The sequence below is a fragment of the Solanum stenotomum genome, chromosome 12 (genome assembly GCF_019186545.1).
Source record: "Solanum stenotomum isolate F172 chromosome 12, ASM1918654v1, whole genome shotgun sequence".
NCBI lineage: Eukaryota > Viridiplantae > Streptophyta > Magnoliopsida > Solanales > Solanaceae > Solanum > Solanum stenotomum.
Window position 1 is genome coordinate 9,180,816 of NC_064293.1, and position 23,103 is coordinate 9,203,918.

Here is a 23,103-nt window from a genome sequence, read left to right on the forward strand (position 1 = left end):
TTGGCTAAGTTTGTTGGCCAACTCTAGGAATGGAGAGATATGTCCATAACCTAACCATGGGAACATTAACACTGAAATGGGCTTCTCTTTCTTCATTACTTGGTAAATTTTTTTTATAGATTAGTGGGAGAATGAATGGATATGGATGGTTCATGTCATATTTATACTTGATCATGATCAACATGATTCCTCTTATGGTACAAGGAAATATATGTGACCCCTTCCTTTTATAATATATATATATATATATATTCACTACTATAAGTTATGTGTAGAAAAGGTAATTTCTCTATACAAATTTGATTGATAACTTTGAAAAAGGTAAGCAATCTTCTATATATAACATGCAAAATTGCTAGTAGTCTACGAGAAAATCTTTTCACTTCTAATATAAATAACTTCCATGATTAGAATAGTTTCTGAAAATTCATTGCATCAATGTAGTAGGAGTAGTTTGAGCAGATTGCATTAGAGAAAGAAAATGATATCCCCACACGGTAAGGTGTTGAATATAACATAGAGACCCAAGCTCTTATAAATGATGTGGTTCAACCATCTATATATAAGTGGGAGTAGTGGCGTATATAGGATTTTTTAAAAGCGATGTCACCTTTTTAAATGATCAGAAATAATAAATAAAATAATGTAATATCATATTAAAATAAATATATATAAATAAAACACAATTCACGTTGTGCACTAGAACTGACATATGTTTTGTCGTGAGTATGATTATCAGATTTCAATCTTACCTTAGACAAGAACACTGGAGAACAGTTAAACATATAATCAAGTACGTGAAAAGGACTAGAGATTACATGCTGACAATTGTTTTGTTGTAGCTAGGCATGATTAGCAATTTTTTTTTATCTAACCCTAAACGTGAACATTGGAAAACATTAAATCATACAATCAAGTACTTAAAAAGGACTGGAGATTACATGCTAGTCAACCATTAGAATGGGCTGGTGTTGATAAGGTACACAGACTCAAATGTCCATTCTGACAAAGACTCCAAAAAAGTCAACCTCATGGTTAATGTGTTCACTTTGGGAGAGCAATCAAGCAAATATCATGTGTTGTTGATTTCACCATGAAAGTCGAGTATGTAGTAGCCTCTAAGGCAGCTAAAGAGGTAGTATGGCTCAAAAACATTTTAAAAGACTTGTTGGTTTGCTCTGCGATGGAAGTGTCACTTACAATGTATTATGATAATAGGATGCGGTTGCATGGTTATGAATCTAAGTAAGAGATTAATTGTTACGATATATTAATCATGTGTTTTGATATACTATTATTTATTAATTATTATTTTTTTATTTAACTCAATATAGTGTTACATTAAATAGATTATTTTGTAATATATATATATATATATATCCTCGACTTATATAGCAAGAGTGTGTGAAATGGCAGAATGAATGGATATAGATGACATTGGTCATATATATTTATACAAGTTAATGATCGACATGTTTCCTATTATGGAATGTGTTTTACGATTTTATCTAATGCACCTATGTACAGGGAAATATATATATCCTTTATTGTATTTCCTTCCCTTTTTGTTTTTAATTCTTTTTGTGGCTTTCTTCTTCTTTTTCCCAACATATATATATATATATATATAAATGTTATGTAAAAAAAAGGTAATTTCTCCGTACAATCGTTAACGGATAACTTTGAAAAAGTTAACCAATCTTCTATGTTCTATAACATCCAAAATTGCTTCTAGTCTACGAAAATCTTTTCACTCATAATATATATAACTTAAATTCCTTAAACATACTGATTAATTTGATAGGTATGGCAGTTGTCGATGTGGTAATAAGAACCTCTAAGTACTTCTGATTCTTACTTAACGGAATGATTAATACTCAAATACCATAATTAAATATATCTTCTTATTAATCAATACATCATCCAAAGCTAGATATTACACAAGTGACCCTTTGATTAAGGATCATATTTATCTTTTTTCTTTCTTCTTATTGGCAATTTTCTCTATATTTTTGTTTACTTATCATAATATAAAAATAAATTACTATTTCCTTCATTCATTTCTATTCTTTATTGTAAAATTCTAAAAATAACTACTTCACTTATTTTTAATTTTTATTATGAAATTTATATATCTAAACATTTCTATTTCGACCTTTCATTTCCTCGATAAAGATTAAAAAAATAAGAATAAATAGTCTAGTAGATATCATTTCAAGTAGCACTTTCTGATTCATTCAATTTTATATTCAATTTCATGATATATTGCATATTGTTCAAGCTAATTTGGATCGGCAAATGTACTCTTTCAAAAAGACTTATGGGTGAATGATGCAACTTATGAGTAGTTTAAAAAATTATATGATTTGAAATATTTTATTTGATTTCTATTATAATTTACTTTGTTTGTATTGTATAAAAATATTGCGGAATTATCAGTGACTACATTTAGACCTCTATTGAAATTATTATTATTATTTTAGATGAATAGCATTTTTCTCATATGTTTATATTTACCTACTAGTCTCTGGAAACGTGTATTGTATTTATGTATTATTATTATTATTATTATGATTATAACACTTCTATATTATTTTAAAAAGTTAAAATCAAGATTCTTCAAATAATTCAAAAATATGTGTAGATTCTCATCATGTGCAAATTTTTAATGCAATGATCTTTTCTCATAAAAATAACAACCTTGTGGGAGTTATTATTAATTACATCACAAGAAAAATGTAGTATATAGAGGAAGACAATTTGGAATAGGAAAATTATAAACATCTTTGTCAATAAAGCATTATTTGCTTCATGAATTACTGATAAAACAAGAGAGAAAATATAAAAGTAAAAGCCTTGGGTAAATTGTTATATACCTGAATTTGGTTCAATTTAATGGTGTGAGGGTTAAGCATATATATTATGATAGCATATTTCATAATATTAAAAGAGTTAAAGAATGACTTTTGATTTTTTCAACTTTAGACCTGATACGGAGTTCTACCTTGGTAAGTAGACTCCCTCTTCTCAATGTGGGAGTTATATTGGATTTCATTTATAGCTCGCACGGTCTATTGTTGGTTAATAATATATCACAAAATGAACTAATTTACTTCAAAAGGGTTTATGAAGCTTTTACTCATGTTTTAAGATGCATTGACCATGTTCATGATTTACGACTCTTCTTAAATGATTTTACTATGTTTAGTTTGGTCATGCATTCTATGATTTCGATTATGTCCTCTTATGATCATGTTTCATGTATTTTTACATTTCCCTCATAGTTAAATTAGTACATTCCATGCATGTACGAATTCATACTTGTGCCTACATTATTAATTTCACTAATGTAGGGCTTGATGATTCCTCTCCCTCCGTTTGTGGCTAGTGAGCACATAGAGATTCGAAGACTTTGTGAGTCCTCATATCCTGAGGTCGATGGCGCCTTTATTGCTTTCTGATGTCGTTTATCTTTTTGGATATTGTATGTGATGTACGGTTACGCCCCGACCACTCCTTTTGATATAATAGATGGCTTGTCAAGACTATATATGTTAGACTTCCGCTTCATGTTGAAACTCTTTTATTGATATGAAATGATTTACCTTGTCAATTACTATGTGTATATGTATGTCAAGTGACTTGTGTAAGGCCTCTCGGGGTCTTATATGTCATGTCACGTATAGGGTATACTTTAGATCATGATAATATTGCAGATAATAATTTATAAAGGAACAATTATCTAACTAGGTAAAATTTGCAACTTATTTATTGAAAATGATTATAGTTTAAAAATATTATAAAAAAGAACAATAATTTAGTTGTATAGAAAATTAATGGTATCCTAAGTTAGTTCCTAATTTAACTCATCTTGAGGCCACATTTTAAGCACAAAACGAGAACTTTCTCTCTCATTCAATTTTCTTGTCACGCCCCGAGTTTACACCCTGAACGTGGCCGGCACTCGAGAACCATCACTGATCCCCAAGTGAACCCTTGATCTGGCTCAATACTAAGCGGAAGACTTACTTTACAAAAACAAGAGTTTCAATAGCAATGATTAACTCTAAATCTCAATAATAGATAAACTCATACATGTCTGGAAATACTCAATTTAACATAATGACTCACTTCAAGTCTCAAAACCTCATAAAGGAATGAAAGAGGACTCTTCAACTACTATTGTCCATGAAGCCTCTAATAACTATGATAGATATCAGGACAAGACCCACGACATCTTAACAAAATAAAAGGGAGATAAATGTGGAACCCTTTGAAAGCAATGAGGCTCACAGAAGCTAGCTGGAACGCAAGTGGTATCAACAGAGCGCCTGTTGATGACCCTGAACAGCTGTATTTGCATCATGAAACGATGCAGGCCAAATGGCGTCAGTACATTGAATGTACGAGTATGTAAAAGGAAAACTAAAACATATAAATACAACTAAACTGATAGAAAGGGAAATCATACACACCTCAACTCAACTCAACTCAATGTGAAAGCAATGATAATAATATGCAATATATAAAGCTTTTAAAATTAGTAGATAATACCTCAAAATGTATAAAAATACAATAATAAACTCTTTTTCTCTTATTTGAGAGATTCTCTAATCGACAGCCATCACTATGAGCTATGTGATGATACAACGTCTCGCCCACGCTACCAGAACTATCATATACCTTGTTGGGGGTATAAAACACCTTAACTAAGTAGATCCACTAAGCTCTGCCCGAAGGCATTTAGGATTCATCTAAAAAGTATGATCTTGTACCTATGTTGGCATACATGGTATATGAGGAATGTGAGTTGTCTGAACTCATCTCATATTGATGCTCAATACTACTCCCAATAATATATACCTCATGCTCATATGTTTAAAAACATAACTCTTCCTCAATTTGAGATAATTACTCAAAAGATCCTTTTAAAAGAGGTGATGCTCAAGACTCTTCATATACTCATTTAGACATCAGTGTTTCTCTTGTTTTAAATGTGAAAGTATTACATACTTAGGAATACTTAGTTCTCTTACAGTCATTTTGAAACAGGAAACTCAACTCTGCTCATCCTCATACTCATTTACTCAAGTCTTAAATCAAATTATAAATGATGGCAAAAGACTTCTCAAAACGACTCAAAAGAACATTCTTAAAGTTTTCTCTAAATTTTACTTTAATTTGAAAGGTGAATTTAAGAACTACGATTAGGACATAGGATCTCTCAATGATTTATGAAGGCTTAGATAGTTGATAATAAGAGACGAGCGAAGACACGAATTGGAGAGCACTGGAGCGACGCGGAGAAAGATTTAATTTTTGGTCGCAAAATAAATTTCAAGACAGAGGACTTTGTATCCTCTCCGCAACGCGGAGAAGGGGTGACTATCTGGAGACTGAAATTTTAAAGCGCCTCCGAAACGCGTACATGGGCGCATATTTTTGCCCGATCTTTTCTTCCTCTCCCAATCTCGATTCAATTCATACCCAATGAAATTCCCTGATCCAATTTCACGAAATTTCATAGACCCAAAATATTTTCAACGAAACCCATACAAAAATATATCAAGTGACTCAACTCATTCACAAAACCCTCACCTCAAGAACTCAAAGACCTCCATTATCAATTAAACTCAAGAAATACTCAAGAACTCCATAATCAACTTCAAGAACAAATTCATGGGTACAAGTTTACATAATTTGTGTGAGGGCGAACAAACCCAATACTATGAAAGCTTACATACCTTGAAAGAACTAAGTTCTTGGCGAAAATCCTGAAACCTTGAATGAACACTTGAAACCTCTCTTTTTTCTCCTTTTGAAACCATTCTCTCAACCCTGAGGGGTCGTTTGGTGTAAGGGATAAAAATAAATAGTGATGGGATAAAATGTTTGTATCTTGTTTGGTTGCCATGTTTGGGATAACCTATCTCACCATTTATATCATAGTGATGGGATAAGTTATCCCAAGGTATCCCACGATAGTTAACCCCACGATAACTAATCTTGGGATAGCTTGTTCCCAACCAAACGACCCCTAAGGGTTTAGGAATGAATGGAAATGAATCTCAATCAGTTTAGAACCCTATTTGGGTGAAAAAAAACATTTGGGTCTAGTGGGGTAGGGAAAAGACCAAAATATCCTTCTTAAAATGGACAAATAGCCTTAACTAGACAAGTTGCACTCAAATGAGAATAACTCCTTCATCCAAACTCGGAATTTAGCAAACTTGGCGGCATTGGAAAGAGGACTCAAAGACCTTCGACTTGGTACCTCATGGGCCACCTAAATCTTCATGTGCTAAAAGTTATGGTCATTTGAATTTGACCCAAAACTAAAAATTGAAGTTTTACTTGTACGAATCTCCAGTTGACTTTTCGAAGTACGAAATGTTACATCCCTCAACACGTTCTCTCTCCAATTTTCACAATATTTCAATACTGAAAATTTTCTCTCGCATCCAATTCCCTCTTTTTTAGTTTTTCAATTTTCATCATCGTGCTTCTCTCTCGTCAAAAAGGTGTCAATTTTTAATTTATTTTTTTCAGAAATTGAAAAAAATCTCTTAAAAGAGTTACACAACAATCTCATTGCATCTTTTGAAGCATTTTTTTTTTTTATGTATTTTACGGATTTGTTTTGTATGTTCAAGGTTTTTTTTTGTAATCTTCTATTTTGTTTTTGTATGTTGGTTTGTTTTTTTTTTTTGTAATTTTCTATTTGACATACCTATTGGAATGAATACAAACTAATAAAGTAATACAAGTTTCATTATACAAAATACAACATGAAAACTAGAATGAATACAAATACAAATAGTATACATATTGGAATGAATACGATTTAAGAAAGGATATAAGATTCTGAATACAAATAGTATACATATTAGAATGAATATGATTTAAGAAAGGATACAAGATTCTGGAAAAAAAAGTATACAAATACAACATGAAAACTAGAATGAATACAAATCAAATAGTATACATATTGGAATGAATACGATTTAAGAAAGGATACAAGATTCTGAAGAAATTGTCACGACCAGAGTCTACACCCTGGACGTGGCCGACACTCAAGAACCATTGTTGGTCCCCAAGCGAACCCTCATCCTGACTAACTACAAGCGGAAGACTAACTTAAGCATGCAAAAGCTTAAAACTGAATAAAATTCAATAAACTCAATTTTTCAAAACTTTAACTCAAATGAACAACTTAGAATAAAAATAATATATTCAACTTGTCATAAAATAGGCAACTTAAGTCTTTAAAATATTTAATAAAATAAATGAATAATACAAACTTTTTAACTATACTGACTATTTATGAAGCCTCTAACTGATAAAGATGGAAGTCGGGACAAGACCCACGACATCCTGACTAAACTGAAAAGTAAATGAAATCTTCCAGAAACAAGGAGGCTCACCATAGCTAACTCGAACTCCCGGATGTATCAACGAATCTCCTGTTGATGATCCTGAATACCTCTGTCTGCATCATGAGAAGATGCGGGCCAAATGGCTCAGTACATGGAATGTACGAGCATGCAAGGGGAATTCTAAAACATAAACATAAGCTTGAATCTTGATAAAAAAAAACATACTTACCTTTTCTTAACTCACTCAACCCAAGAATAAGATACTCAACTCAAAGATTAGATACTCGACTTCAAAGATGTGATACTCAACTCATGAATACTTAATTGAACTCATTTCATTATAAAGCAGTTTAAAACAAGTGCAATATAAAGAAAAGGAAAACTGTTTAAAGCATGATGTCAACTCATAATCATAAATTCATAAAAGACATACCATGCTCCCTCTCAAAGTCTACTTGTGCAATGCACGAATGAAGTCTCATACCCTCATTCATACTAATACAACGATCTACCTCACGCTATCAGCGCATCTTATACCCGGCCAAAGGTATAGGACCTGAACTACTAAGTAGATCCACTAGTCTATGTGAAAAGGATTCATCTAAAAAGTATGACCCTTTTTTACCCATGATGGCTACATGGTTTATAGGGCTGATAGTTGTATGAACTCTGTTCCATATAGGTGTTCAATACTACTCCCAAAATATAGTAGCTCTTTATGTTTTGAAAACATACTCTTTCTGTGATTTGAGATTAGTGCTCTAAAACTTAGCTCAAAGGCTATCTTGGAAATCAAGGTTTTCCTTTCTTGTTTAAATGTGAAAACATTTTAAATCTCTTTGGGAATACTTAATCCCCATATACTTTTGAAGAAATGAACTTCAAGCTTTACTCTTTACTCAACTTCAAAGCTTAAGTCTTAAAACAAAGTTTAAACATTTGTAAAAGACTTCTTAAAATATGGTTCACGCCGAATTATGGACTTGAACGACTCAATGCAAGGTTTTCAATAACCATAAATAGAACTCAAATACTTGGAACTCAAGAAATTCAATAATACTACTAATTTCAAGAATGCTCAACTCAGAGGGTTCATGCGGAATAATGGACATGAATAACCCAACTCAAGGACTTCATGGGTAACATGCAATAGTCCCATGATTAGGAATGTAATCTCAAATGGGTTAGACACTCAATACTTAAGACTTAGGACATGAAGATATTACTCCTCTCATAAATACTCAACTTCTGGAGTTCATGCGGAATTTATGGGCATGAACAACTTGACTCGTAGGTCTACAAAACATTATGGAACTCATGTATACAACTCTTCTCTTTCTCTTACTTACTTCCTCAAAACTTAACTAAAATCGATGATGGATCTCAAATGATTCACAATTGAACTCAAAAGCTTTCTTGAACTCTACTCTTAACTCTCTCTTGAATGTGAATTATAAATTCAAAAGTTATGGTTCATGATATGAAGGATCTCGTGATGAAAAATTAGACTCATGAATACATTCTCTTTATTCTCATACTCACTTGCTCAAGTCTTGAAACAAGTTACTAGAAGTTGCAGAAGACTCCACAAAATGACTCAAAGGGACTTTCTTAGAATGTTCGAAAGAATTCTCAAAACTTAACCCTTAACTCTACCTTGAATTTGAATTATGAATTCAAGGTTATGATCATGTTAGGAATGATTTTAGGTGTTTAGAAGTAGCTTAGAGTAGTTAGCATCGAAAAAGAGCGAAGGTACCCTTCGAAAGAACTCAAACGGAGCAACCGATTACAAACTGGACGGGGCAGGCGACCCTGGGGCTATGGGTGGCGCAGATTGCCAGCACCTAAGATTCAGAGCTTACTTTGGGGCGCTCTGGCTGGCGCGACACGCCAGGCCCCAACCCAGAAAATGCAACGAATTTCTTTGCTCGTTTTCTCACCCTAACTCGCCTAGAATCGAGCGGTTTCTTCCCCAATCACTTAGAATCAATTACTTAAGTACACTCTAATATACTCAATACATCCCTTAAAACATTCACTTTGATCTCAAGAAATCATCAAAAATCCAACACAACAAGATTTAGAATGAACTTCAAGAACACCTATCAAGAAGTCATCAAGAACTCAAATATTTCAACTTCAAGAATGAAATTTGTGCTGAAAATAACATGTTTGGCGTGTGGGTGAACAAACCCAACACTATGGAAGCTTACATAGCTCTTAAGGATTAAACCCATGGCGAAAATCCGTAACAACACGCAAGAATCTCGACGAACGCTTCCATCCGTTCCTCTTTTCTCCTCTTCTCTCTTCTTGAACTCTCAACTAAAACTCTAGGCGTATTTAGGATTATAAAATTGAACCTAATAGGATTAGACCCTTAAAACCTTACTAAAAACGAATTAAATCTGATTGTGTAAGGAAAATACCAAAATACCCCTTACTATTTCCGGTTTTGACTTTTCTTAACTGGACAACCTAACTTCAAAAGGTCATATCTCACTCATCCGACCTCGAAACTTAGCAAACTCGGCGGCGTTGGAAAGATAATTCAAAGGTCTTTCCTATGGTATCTTGTAGCACATCTAACTCATCCTGTTCTAGGAGTTATGATTGTTGACACCCAATTTTTGACCTCTACATTATAGATTAATCATCGAGATTCTTCAATTTCAAATGAGTTAAATTAATTAGTTTTATGAAATTTCAAAAAAAAATTAAAAAATAAATAATATAGTTTGCAAGTTATTTTAAATAGTTGTGTCATTTTTATAATTTTTAAATAATATATGTGTTTTATTTAATTATGTATATAATTAGTATATTTTAAGAATATTTGAAAATCATCACAAAAGATTTTACACTTTAGTTAAATATTTTATTAATTTAGTTTAAATTATAGTTATGATTTTGCGTTAATTAGTTTGTAATTAAATTAATTATTTTATAATCGATTTAATTATTTTATTTCGTTAAGATTAAGAAGCTCCTTGATTAATTTATATTAATTCGTCTTATATAAATTTTACCCAAAGTCATAAAGTTACAAATTGGCCAATTTTCAATTCCCTTTCAGCTTTATTCCATCTCAATTCATAAACCAATTTTTCATCAATTTGGACCCATCCTCGTAGCCCAACTCAAATCCAATTACCCAACCCAATTCAATAGGCCAATTTTGGACCATTTCCAATTCAATTTTCCCAACCCAACAGTACATTACAGCACACATACAACACCAACTCTTCATCCAAACTTCAGCCCATTCTCAATTCCAAAAGACCCAACCCATATCCACCAATACATACATAGCGTGCAACATCAATATGTACAGCAGTACATAGCCGCCCCACTCTGTTTCTTCTTCTTCTCCACGCAAGAACATCAAGCAAAAGGCTGCAAATGAAACCTAGAAAATCCGGTGAGAAATTCGCAGACCCACACTCATCCCGTCCCCTCGTCCCCTTTTGTCAGAAATCTCCATACTTCCTACTGTTTGCCTTTGAAAAGAGGAAAAAATTCAAAAAGTTTTGAATTTTTGCTCAACAGTTTCCCCCCCTAAATTGCCCCAACTTCCCCTATAAATAATCGTTTACATTCAAGTGATTGGGTGGGGAGAACAAGTTTGGAAATTGGATTTCGACATGTTTTAGAGTTCGATTATTTGACGATAGACATTTAATCTTAAGAATTTTATATCTAGCTTTCTGATTCTAAGTTCCGAGAAGATCAACGCTTAGATTTTCTAGCTTACTGTTGTATTTAGATTTCATAGTTGAAGAGTCTCTGCTCTCAAGCTCGTTCAGTCCTGGAACGCTGCTCTGAAAGAGGTAACTTCAGCTCTTCTCCTATATCATGTTGGTTTACTTTCCATTTGATAAATTAGCTATGTATTCGTTCTATTTGAGTTCGGGCTGATCTTATGATATGTGAAAATAGGACGGAAGTAGCAAGGAACATGTTTTCGTTTTGAATTTCCAGTCACTAGTCCATTTTTCTTATATGTATAATTTATGATTTCACTATATCGCTGCATTATAATCATTCATTGTCATTCATGTCTTATGTATATTATTCCAAATTCATGAAGGTGTTCGATTCATCTTATATGCCTAGATGTATTCGGAAAGAGTCCTAACTTACGTTTTTGTCTAAATCTTTTCGACATGTTGCTTCCTTTAGTACCGTATTTCCATTCGAATCCGAAAGTGACCGCCATAGATCTTTGCATTATATTTCTCGGTTCACTTTATCCTTTTCTCTTCAAAATTAGCTTAATGGTAAAATAAAATAAAATATTGCTTTTGATTCATGTATATGGCATCTTGAGTTTCATATAAAAATCAGCCTTTTAATTTGGTTTGTAATTAATTTCAGTTTAAGTTATTAGAGGCAGTAGCATTTCCGCTTGAAAATTCCCTTAGAATTTATATCTTGTTGTAGGAATTTTTTCATGACTAATTGTAAGATATTTTGATATCCAATAGTTATAATTTCCCTCCCAAAATTGCTAGTTCTCGTTTTTAACCCATTTTATATTGTGAAAGTTTCCAGAATGTTTGGTTGGTTTTCATTTCTATACTGTGTTGATTCATTTGATGTTTAAGTTGGTCATTGCCTAACATTTCTTATTAATTTGCTAGTTGCGTTTTATATTGCAAAGAATGTCAGTTATATTGGCCCCAGGAAATGTACTAATCCCTATTTATTTATCTCTCGCATGTGACATCAATTCGAGTCTATTTGGACTCCATCATTGCATATCGTTGGGTAGCCTAATTATGTTGTGTTCACATTTATTTATTGATAGCATTACTTTATCTGATAGGAATTAAATTGATTTTACTTGTTCATTATTAATTATTAATCCTTATCTAATCATTTTTGTTGCATGTGAAATCTGTCCGAGTTCTACATGAACTCCTATGTTCTCCCTTGCATTTCGAGAGAGTCGTAAAGGCTCAATTTTACCCTTTTCTCGAGTCAACCCCCTATGTATTTGGAAGCCATTACAGATCCCGAAGGCCCAACATAGTGCTGGAAATTAGTTCATAAATGTTCAAAGCCTAAGATATGGGTTGTATACATATTGTATACAGCAGTATACACTCATTATACAGCGATATACAACTGAAAAATGTAAAAATACGGGGCTAAGGCTAAATACAGGTGTTTGGAAGCAAGAGATACATGAAAAGAGCTTATACACACGCTGATATACATCAGCTGTATACCAAAAACGGGATTGGTTTAAAGGCCAAAATTCTAGCGAAATTGGCCCAAAGGAGGCCCAAATTCATTTCCTCCTTACTCTTTAATTATTTAATTATGATTATTTATTGTTCGTTGTTTAACTCTAACTTTATAATTTCTAATTAACTTAATTAGATTTCCCAAAAGATAGGTTATTTTCTTTGTGTTGGTTAACTTTTAATATTTATTTTATTTTATTAATCAAATATGTTGATCAAATTATGCTTTCTAATTAAGTTAAACCTTTTATTCTTAAGATATATGTTTTAACGCCTCTTCACTTATTCATATTATACTCATTCTAAAATTATTATTTTTAGTTAAAATACTTTTCTTAAATAAACTTTAAAAATGTTAGTCAAAACTTTTCCAATTAATAAATATATATATATATATATAAAATATATACTTAGTCGTTTTCTCTAAAAGGTTAGTCAATTAATTAAAAAATGATTTTTATGCCTTAATTTATTAAATTGGTTTAAATTATTATTACAAAATGAATAAAATAAATTCTAATTAATCTTGTTTTATTAATATTGTAATCACTTGTATTTCGAGTCAATTGTTCCATTTTGAATCCTTTTCTCTAAAAAATCAAAATAAAATGTGTCATTTATTTAATTATTTTCTCAAAGTTAATCAAACATTTTGTAAGTTATTATTATTATTATTATTTTATGTTAAATCATTATTTTTCTAAAAATAGTCAAATATATTTTAGTCAAGTCGCAGGTTAACCGCATGTTAGCGGACATTTCGAATGCTTAAACCCTTCTCGAAGTGTGAATTGAACCCCGAACCCTCTTTGGTACTTTCAAATGATTTTTTCTGTTTAAATCTTTGAAAATTATAAGTTTTCTTAATTTCTTTAAAAAATTAAGTGGCGAGTCTTTTTCTAAGTATTTTCTCAAATTGTTTTATACTTAGAACATTTCAAAGAGTGATTTTTCTATAGATAGGAAAATTACGGCATAACAATGATCATTTCAAGTTGACCCAAAACTCATAACTTAAGCATAACTTGCAAAATTTCAGTTCTTTTTCGAACTCAAGGTGCTACATCTAGTGAAATTAACACTTAAAAATTTTAATTCCTCGATAAAATCCTACTCACAACGAAGGATGGTTCAAGTTTTAGCTCAAAAGATTTCTGGAGTGTTACAAAAATAAATAAATACACTATGAAAAAAATACATGAATACAAATATGCTTCTTAAATAACTACAGATTCATTTGGCATCCCTATTGGAATAAATACAAACTAATAAAAAAATACAAGTTTCATTATACAAAATACAACATGAAAACTATAATGAATACATTACATTCCAATATATATGATATTTGTATTTGTATTCATTCTAGTTTTCATACGTATTAGAATGCCAACTGAATACAAAAACTGGATGCCAACTGAACACAAAAACAAATACACAGATCCAACTGAATATAAATTCCAATACATTCCAAAATATACAATTGAAATTCAAAACAAATACAATTTCAATTTCATAATTTCTATTCATCTAGTTAACCATTTCCCTATCTAAACTGACATTTTGAAAAAAAGATACAAATACACAATTCAGTTGTCATACGTATTGGAATGAATACAAACTACTAAAGAATTACAATGTTCTTAATAAAATACAATTACTCTATGAAGAAAAACAACTTTCTGAACATCAAATTATTGTGAATACAATTTTGTCGATTAATACAATTACTCTATGAGTTTTTTCGGTCGATTACCTCCCACTACTCTAATTTTGTGTTCAATAAAAACTTCACCGATGTCGATCTCTAAATTTCTAGCAAAAAAACTGATGAATTAAATTGAATTTGAGGAAGAAAGATGATTATCAATGGCAAATTCAATTCAAGGACAATTATCAGTCGCTAATTGAGTTTGAGGAAGAAGATAAAGAATCTTCTTCACTGATATTGATCTCCTTTTTATCTTCAAAAACCCCTAATCAATCGTCTTGCCTTCTACGAAGAAGGAGGATCGTCAATGAAGAATTGAAAGTCGCTAGTGGAGGATGAGGAAGACGAAAGAAGTTTTGTAAACTATGTAATCGCAAATTGTCGCCCATTTTTGTCTCCTAATTTGTAACATAAGTAATGATATATTTTTAACACTATTTACCTTATTTGAAAGAATCTTTCTCCTGATTTTCTCTAATTTGTTATTTCTTAGTTGTATTCTATTAAGTTAAATCAAATAAAAAATACATAAATCAGCCCCATAGAAAATCAAAATATAGCTATTTTCAATCAATATTGAAAGTGTAGCTAAGAGGTCCTATTAAATGCTAAAATGTTGTTCTTTTGAAAATAAATTAACAAACTAGTCAAAATTCCTAACATAATTATTAAAATCATCTACACTTTAAAATAATTATTAAAAATGTCATAATGTCATTATTTTAGTAAATATAATGTATCCTAAAACAATTAATTTACTATGCTATTTGTCACGCCCCGAGCCTACACCCTGGGCGGGATTGACACTTGAGAACCATTGCTGGCCCCAAGCGAACCCTTGACCTGACTTACTACTCAGCGGAAGACTTTACTCAACCTCCGGATAAATCAAGAGATAAATTTATGAATCAAACTTAGAATGCATAAATGAAAACATTCAACTGGCCATAAAGGCAACTCAAGTCTTATAATCAAACAACTAAAATGAATAAGACTAATGAGCTACTAGTGTATAACTGTCTATGAAGCCTCTAATATTATGAGGGATGTTGGGACAAGACCCCCAATCATCCTAACAACTGAAGTACCAAATCAATAAAAGGGATCCTTTGGAAAGCAAGGAGACTCACCAAATGACTCTGAAATGCTCAACTGGATCAACGAAGCGTTGGATGTTGATCATGGTTACCTGTATCTGCATCATAAAAGATGCAGGCCAAATGGCATCAGTACATTGAATGTACGAGCATGCGAGGGGAAAACTAAACATGACATAAGCTTGAACTGAAATCTGAAAGAAACACTTACCTCAGCCTTACTCAAATCATGGATACTCAACTAAATGCAGAAATAAAAAACAGTAGAGATGCAGTTTATATAGAGTATTTAAAACAATAGATAACATCTCAAAGTATTGAAAATACCATAATATCTCAGTTGTATATAATAATACAAAAATAAACTATGTTTGGGAGATTCTCTAACAGACAATCATCACTATGAGCTATGTGATGATACAGTGTCTCACCCACGCTGCAAGAACTGTCATATAACTTGCCAAAATATAGAACGCCTCAACTAAGTGATCCACTTGTCTATGCTAAAAAGCATTAAGGAATCATCTAAAAAGTATGACCCTTTCTACCCACGTTGGCTACATGGTTTATAGAGACTTGAGTTATTATGAACTCGTCCCCATATTGGTGTTCAATACTACTCCCAAAATATAATCAGCTCATATGTTTAAAAACATAACTCTTTCTATGGTTTGAGATAATTACTCAAAAACTAGCTCAAAGGTTTTCTTGCTTAAATGTGAAAACATTTACTCTTTGGGAATACTTAGTTTCCATATACTATTTTGAAGAAATGAACTTCTCTTTTACTCTTACTCAACTCAAAGCTCGAGTCTTAAAACAAGTTTAAAAATATTTGTAAAAGACTTTTGAAAAGACTCTAAGACTTCTCTGCTTATCGGGCTCGGGCTACTTTCCTGTCGGGTTTCAAATCTGCGTCGCCGCTTTATGGATGGTTTCGAGAAGACTCAAATCCACGGAACTTGATGAATCGATTGTCGGATCGAAGTTCTAAATTGTCCATTCATTCTCAATTCTAAATAACCAAAATACAATTTATTTATGTATTCATTATTTAGGTATTCATCCTAATTGCATATGTAAAACAAACTTTTTATTTAATTTTGCTTATTTTGTATTTACAATATCATTTTGTTTACCAAATAGTTTGTATTTAGATTTGATTTTGTATTCATCCTAATGGTATACCATCAAGTTTTGTATTTATATTTGATTTCGTATTCATTCTCAATTCTAAATAACCAAAATACAGTTTGTTTATGTTATATAGGTACTCATCCTGATTGCATCAGTAAAACATATTTTGTACTTTATTTTGCTCATTTTGTATTTTCAATATCACTTTTGTACTTTATTTTGCTCATTTTGTATTTTCAATATCACTTTGTACACCAGATAGTTTGTATTTAGATTTAATTTTATATTCATTTTCAATTCTAAATAACCAAAATATAGTTTATATACGTATTCATACTAATTGCATTAGTAAAATAGATTTTGTATTTTATTTGGCTCATTTTGTATTTTCAATATCACTTTATATACCAGGTAGTTTGTATTTAGATTTGAATTCATCTTAATGGTATACAATCAAGTTTTGAATTGTATGGTCTATCTTTTCAATTGAAATGAGTATTTATCGTGCTCAGTTTGTATTCCATTATCACTTTGTATTCCATTCTCAATTTGAATGCCAACAAATTTGTATTACTTTATTATTATGTAGTCATTATTGTATGTCACTCACAATTTATATTTCAATTACATTTTAAAATGTGAAAATTTTATAAATGACAAATATTAGACTAATATTTTCAAGTTGTAGGAGTAGAATATAACTTTCAAGTTGTAACATTAAAAAATTTCAAGTTGTAACATTTTATTTTTAAAAAAAGGATTTTTTAAGTAATTGTAAAAATCTGTTTTGAAAAAAATAAAAAGATAAAAAAGAAAAATAAAATAATTTTGATTAAAAAAAAAGCAAAAAAACAGAAGTAGGAGTATTAATTAAATTTGAATTGATTGATGATAATTTTTAATTAGCATAAATTAAGGAGATTCAAACTGATTAGGAATATTTACCTTCCTTAATTCACTCTAATTTGTTAAAATTAATAAAAAATCTGATTTTATCCATTTTCTTCAACGTTTCTCTCACTTCGTTTTTTTCCCCATAATTCTTGCCATTGACGAATAAATTCAGTTTTTTTTTTGTTTGAAAAATTTTCATTTTGTTGTGATGGATGACTCCTTATCTATATTAATTAAACATGATGGAAGATGGGATCCTTCAGGTTAGTTAGAGCTGTCAATATGGACTAGCCCACCCCATCCGGGCTAACCCATACAAACTTTGACATTTTACGGGCCAGGCCAGGCTAGCCCATTTTTGGTGTGGGCCAGAAAACGGTCGGCCCAACCCACAAGTACGTGGGCTACAGGTTTGCCGGGCCAACCCACTTTTTTAAAAGTTATATATTTTTTTATAATTATTAAATTAAATTATAAATTATAATTTAAAAATATTATCATAAATATCGACAAAACAATATTACATGGTGTTAATGTTACTACTTGTTAATCAAATCCACAAATAATATATTACCAGTTTGAGAAAAACCATGTAACCAATTTCGAGTAGCAACAAGTGTTTGGACATTTTCATGGTGGATGCAGCTACTATACTTAGTGATTTCCTAAAAAACTTTAAATAGATTTTGAGTTTGGATCTCTTTAATTTTAAATTTTAATATTATATTATATTTTTTAATTAATTTGTATTAGCCCACGGGCCGGCCCTACCTATATTTCTCAAGCCCCACAAATCAGCAGGCTTATTCAAGCTGGGCTAAAAAGCCTTTTTTTTTAAATGGGCTCCAAAAATTTTAGCCCAGCCCTATTAAATCCCGAGTTAGGCCAGACCGGCCCAACAGGCCTTGCCCATATTGACGGCTCTAAGGTTAGTATTGTTTATGATTTATTGTTTGTATTTGTATATTACTAAAATGTAAAAAACAAAAAAAAAATAGCAATGAAACTGTAAATCACATTTTGTGATTTTATTTATGTATACTATATTTAAGTTGTGATGTTTTTTGTATAAACCATTCATTTAGTTCATAATACATACTAATTTATGTGAAACTGTAATTAATGACATTCTATGATTTTGTTGGTACATTTTTTTTTTTGGTTATTTTGTATACTGACTATACCATGATTTCTTGCGAAATTGACTTAATATATGAATGATTTGATTATAAATGTATAGAATATTAATAGTTTTATCGTTGTAAAGTTATGAAATTTGTGGAAAAAAATTTATGAAATTTGTTGTAACATTGTTATGAAACTGGAATTTCTTTAGTCAATTTGATAATAATAATGAGATGGATTCAGTATGCAAATTTAAATATATGGATTACTAGTTTTTTTTCTGAAAATATAACTAAAATGTATAAGCTGAAATGAATTTGGTAGAGTAACTAGAATGATATTGGTATGAAAATGTATTTACTTTTGTGTTAAAAATATGAGTAAGAAGTATAATGATTTCTATGAAAAGTGTATTAAGTCGGTATGAAATGTGAAATGTTTTTTTTTATATAATGTGTTTTATGGTATGAATTCTTGTATACTGTTTGAAATGATATTTGTATGAATAAGTAATGACGATTGTGTGTAATTTTGTGTGAGTAGAATGAAATTGGTATGAAAAATTAATCAGTATTGTGTAAAAAAAATGAGTAAGAACTATGATTATTTGTATGGAATGTGTATTAAGTTGGTATGAAATGTGAAATATTATTTTTTTATGAAATCTGTTTTATGGTATGAATTTTGTTATACTGTCTGAATGATATTTGTATGAATAAGTAATGACGAGTGTGTGTAATTTTTGTGTGAGTAGAATGAAGTTGTGGATTAAATTCGTATTATCTTTGGTATGAAAAGTTGATATAAATACAACATATTTATAATTGCTCTGTATTATGTAAGACTAACTGTTATTTTTTTAATGAAACAGGGAAATGTATTGATTTTAAGTTGTCGGGGATTATCTACTAGTCTGTATAGTGGTCTAGTAAGTGTGATAAAATCGCAGCTTATGACAGATGTTAATATTAATGATATAGAGATAAAATATATAGTTAGTGATCGATGTCACCTGTTAGTATCCACAATGATGTTGGTGAGCGGATTTTTTTAGATAAAAAGAAAGCTAATGTAGATTTCTTTACGAAATATTCATTGTGCATAACTTTGAAGAATATACCAATGGATAATCAAGATTCTGTAATTGTTGTTTAGACTATATAATTTTTTTGTTTTTTTTTGTCTTTTAGACTCATGTTTTGTTTTGATATGAAATAGAATTGGTATGAAATGCATTACAACTAAGTGTTTAATATACTGTTCATGTTTTATACAAAATTCATTCATTAATCATACAAATTGCATACTGCTGGAAATAAAGTTCATTCCAGTTTAATATATAAGATAGTGTTCATATTAGTGATAATTATATAAGGTAATTATGGTATGCATTTGGTATCCTAATAGTAGTTGATATTATTTAATGTAAGTTTACATGAGTATTAATTTGGTATCTAACTGATGTTCTACTCTAAATCAAAATAAAACAAGATGTAATTAATGTTGGTGCAAAAGTTAATGATCGTTGTTTTAGATTGTCATATTCGTTTCTTTCAGTATTTATACAAATTGTATACCAATTTCATACATCTTTAAAGTACTTAATCCATGGTTGTTAAGAGAATATAATTTACAATTAGTAATAATTTGGTATCCATTAGGTGTCCAACTTGAATAAATATAAAACAAGATGTAATTGAGGTTGTTACAAAATACAATGATCACTATTATACATTGGCATAATCACATCTTCAACGTATTTATACAGGTTGGATACCAACTTCATTTATTTTTTATTTTTTTATTTTTTGTGTTAAAATATGAAGTAAAAAAAATCAATCATAAATGAATTTGGATGCCATAAGTGTACAGGATATCAATTATAAGACAAAGTTAGTTAATGAACTATAAAAATTGGTATTCTTTTTATTTCTAGTTAGTAATACAGAGTAATATCAGTAAGTCTAAATGCTGAATCCAATTGGTATGCAGTTTGTATATAACTGTCATCCCGAAAACTGTTATACTCAATGTGTAATATATCTTCCAAATGGTGTACCCAAATGGTATGTAGTCTGTATAATTATAATAGTCAATCAGTAATTCATATGTAGATGGTATCTGATTGAAATAAAACGGTGACTATTTTATATCATCAAATACTGAAACACGAAAATATTGTCCAAAAGTTAAAAGAACATGTAATTCTAAAAAGTAGAAGGTACAATCAACTATCTCAAATTTCTTTTCAGTGGTCTTGGTGTAGGACAATTGCTAGTATCCGAAGCATGTTCTTTGCTATGCGAGATCCACCAAATTTGAGCAACCGTACCAGTTACTTCACTCTCACTGATCGCATCATCCTTATTCTTTATCTTTCCATAATGTCATATGCTTGTGGCATACATTTGACGATGGTACTTTGCATCGATATCAACATAACGCATATCAAAAACACCATTACTGATATATTCAGCAAATAGGCATGTGTACAAACCACAATCACCGAAAAAAATTAAAAGAAAAATCATTTTAAGAAATAAATTAAGTTAACTTTTCTGATGAAATCAGTAAAGTATAGAAATACATACTTGGAACTATCTTCTTGTTAAGGCACATGCATCATATGCTTGACTTCAAGTGGGTCGGATTGAGACTTGTCAACATATTTGGAGAGTTCATTGGCATACAGATCAAGTCTTTTACCATAAAATCTCGTGCTCATAAAAAAATGGTATCATTGTGGCAGTTTACCACCCTTTGCCGGAGTTTCAACATTTTTTGGTGACGGGGTTTGAGTCAATATGTTGAAAGTTGGAGCATGTACTTCATCCGTAGAAGTTCCTTCAACTAATCGAGGACTCTTTCGAGGCGGTACAATGATTTTCTTCGACATGATGATGATGATGAGAAACGGAACGAGAGGGACGATTGTGAAGTTAGGGTAGTGGGGTGGTGAAAAAGATGGGAGGGACAATTGTGAATGTGTGGTAGTGGGGTGGTGAGAAAGACGAGAGGGACGATTGTGATTGTGGGATAGTAGGGTGGTGGCGTGTAGTATTGGATAGGCGTGGGAGGGGGGGGGGGGGGGNNGGTTTGGAGTGTAACGGTAATCAAGGAACTCTAATCAATGTAAATTCCTAAATTTGTGTAACTGATAATTTCTGTTTTAAAAAAGGAACTGCAATCAAATTAAATTAATAATTAATAATATAAAAATATAAAGAGATTAATCATTTATTAAATTAAATTGTAATTGATTTTTAAATAAACTTAAATTTAATTGATGTGTTATAACCCGTAAATAAACTGTTATAAGTAAGAATTTTTTAAGAGTATGTTTAAAGCCCGTAATATTGTCTCTTAAATGTGTATATGGTGTGATTTTTTCCTTTTAAAATAATGACATACAAAATCATATTTAAAGAAGTTCATCCGAATACATTTCAGATAAAATCATATTTAAAAAAGTTCAAACAAGTAAGGATAAAAAAACTAAGGGAAACATTTTTACTTTTTTGAAATGTTTTCTACTATGATTCTTTCCAATCAGCATTATGACAAACCAAAATATTGACATTTTAAATAAATATTGAAAGTGTTCACAAGGAATCCTATTAGATGCTAAAATATTGTAGTTTTGAAAATTTTCTCCTTAATTAAAGTGATTTTCTATTATATATCCAGAAGGCCACTGATTTGAACAACTATAAATATAGTTTAACAATATCCTAAATCCTCTTTGTTGTTTTTCTATTAGTTCGAGTTATTCAGATTCACGAAAAAGCTTCCTTGCCAAACATTCACAAGTAGTAATAAATTAGGTAAACCGTTGGTGTCAACCTCAATTTTTTATTATTTAGTTATCCGTTGTTCCCCTTAAGTTACTCCCTATCATTGTATCCTTTTGTATATAAAAAAAAAACATCATTTCTGCAACCATAATTACTAAAAACAAAGAAAAGAAAAGAGATAGCTGTTGTGAAGGAAAAAGGAAAACAATGGCCTCTCTTAGATGTAATTACTCAGTTATATTTCTCTTTTCAGTTGTGTTATTTGCATCTTTAATCCCAAAATTGCATGCCAACATTGGTGACTTTGACCCTTATTTGGAAAAGAGAGCTGAAGAAGCCCTCCAGTCTTCTCTTGCTGCTTACAATGAAAATCCTGAGCAACTTACACAAACATTCAACAAGGAAGTTGGAGAGTAAATGCTTTTATGACCATTTTTTTTTTTTTTATCTTTAATATTTTCATTTTTAAAAATATAATAATAATAATAGTTAACATTGATTTTTGTGTAATATTGCAGAACTCTCTTTAATGGCACGAGAAGGTATCTGAGGGAGATGATATGAGAAAAATGCTTTCATCATGTAAGAGAAAATGGAATTCTTCTAGAAATTATCTAATTTGGTTTTTCTGTTTACTGTAAAAATGCCCTCATTGAGAAAATAATATAATCTCACCTTTGTAAAAGATGCAAGTTCAAATGATTTAAGAATCAC

The 23,103-nt window shown here is 30.7% G+C and overlaps 2 protein-coding genes across 3 annotated transcripts in view; both read left to right on the forward strand.

The window, feature by feature from the left end:
* Window positions 1-23,103, forward strand: part of LOC125846928 (urease accessory protein D) — a 586,865-nt gene that overhangs the window by 538,631 nt on the left and 25,131 nt on the right. The window lies entirely within an intron of this gene.
* Window positions 22,568-23,054, forward strand: LOC125846936 (probable pectate lyase P59). The gene is made up of 2 exons (XM_049526641.1): window positions 22,568-22,802; window positions 22,908-23,054. Exons 1-2 carry the CDS (start codon window positions 22,597-22,599, stop codon window positions 22,951-22,953), a joined length of 252 nt encoding a protein of 83 aa, XP_049382598.1. The 5' UTR covers window positions 22,568-22,596; the 3' UTR covers window positions 22,954-23,054.

Bases quoted from the DNA above. Each gene is read 5' to 3' on its own strand.
- LOC125846936 (XM_049526641.1), top strand. From the start codon at position 22,597: ATGGCCTCTCTTAGATGTAATTACTCAGTTATATTTCTCTTTTCAGTT. The intron at 22,803-22,907 runs GTAAATGCTTTT...GTAATATTGCAG, and splicing joins TTCAACAAGGAAGTTGGAGA to AACTCTCTTTAATGGCACGA.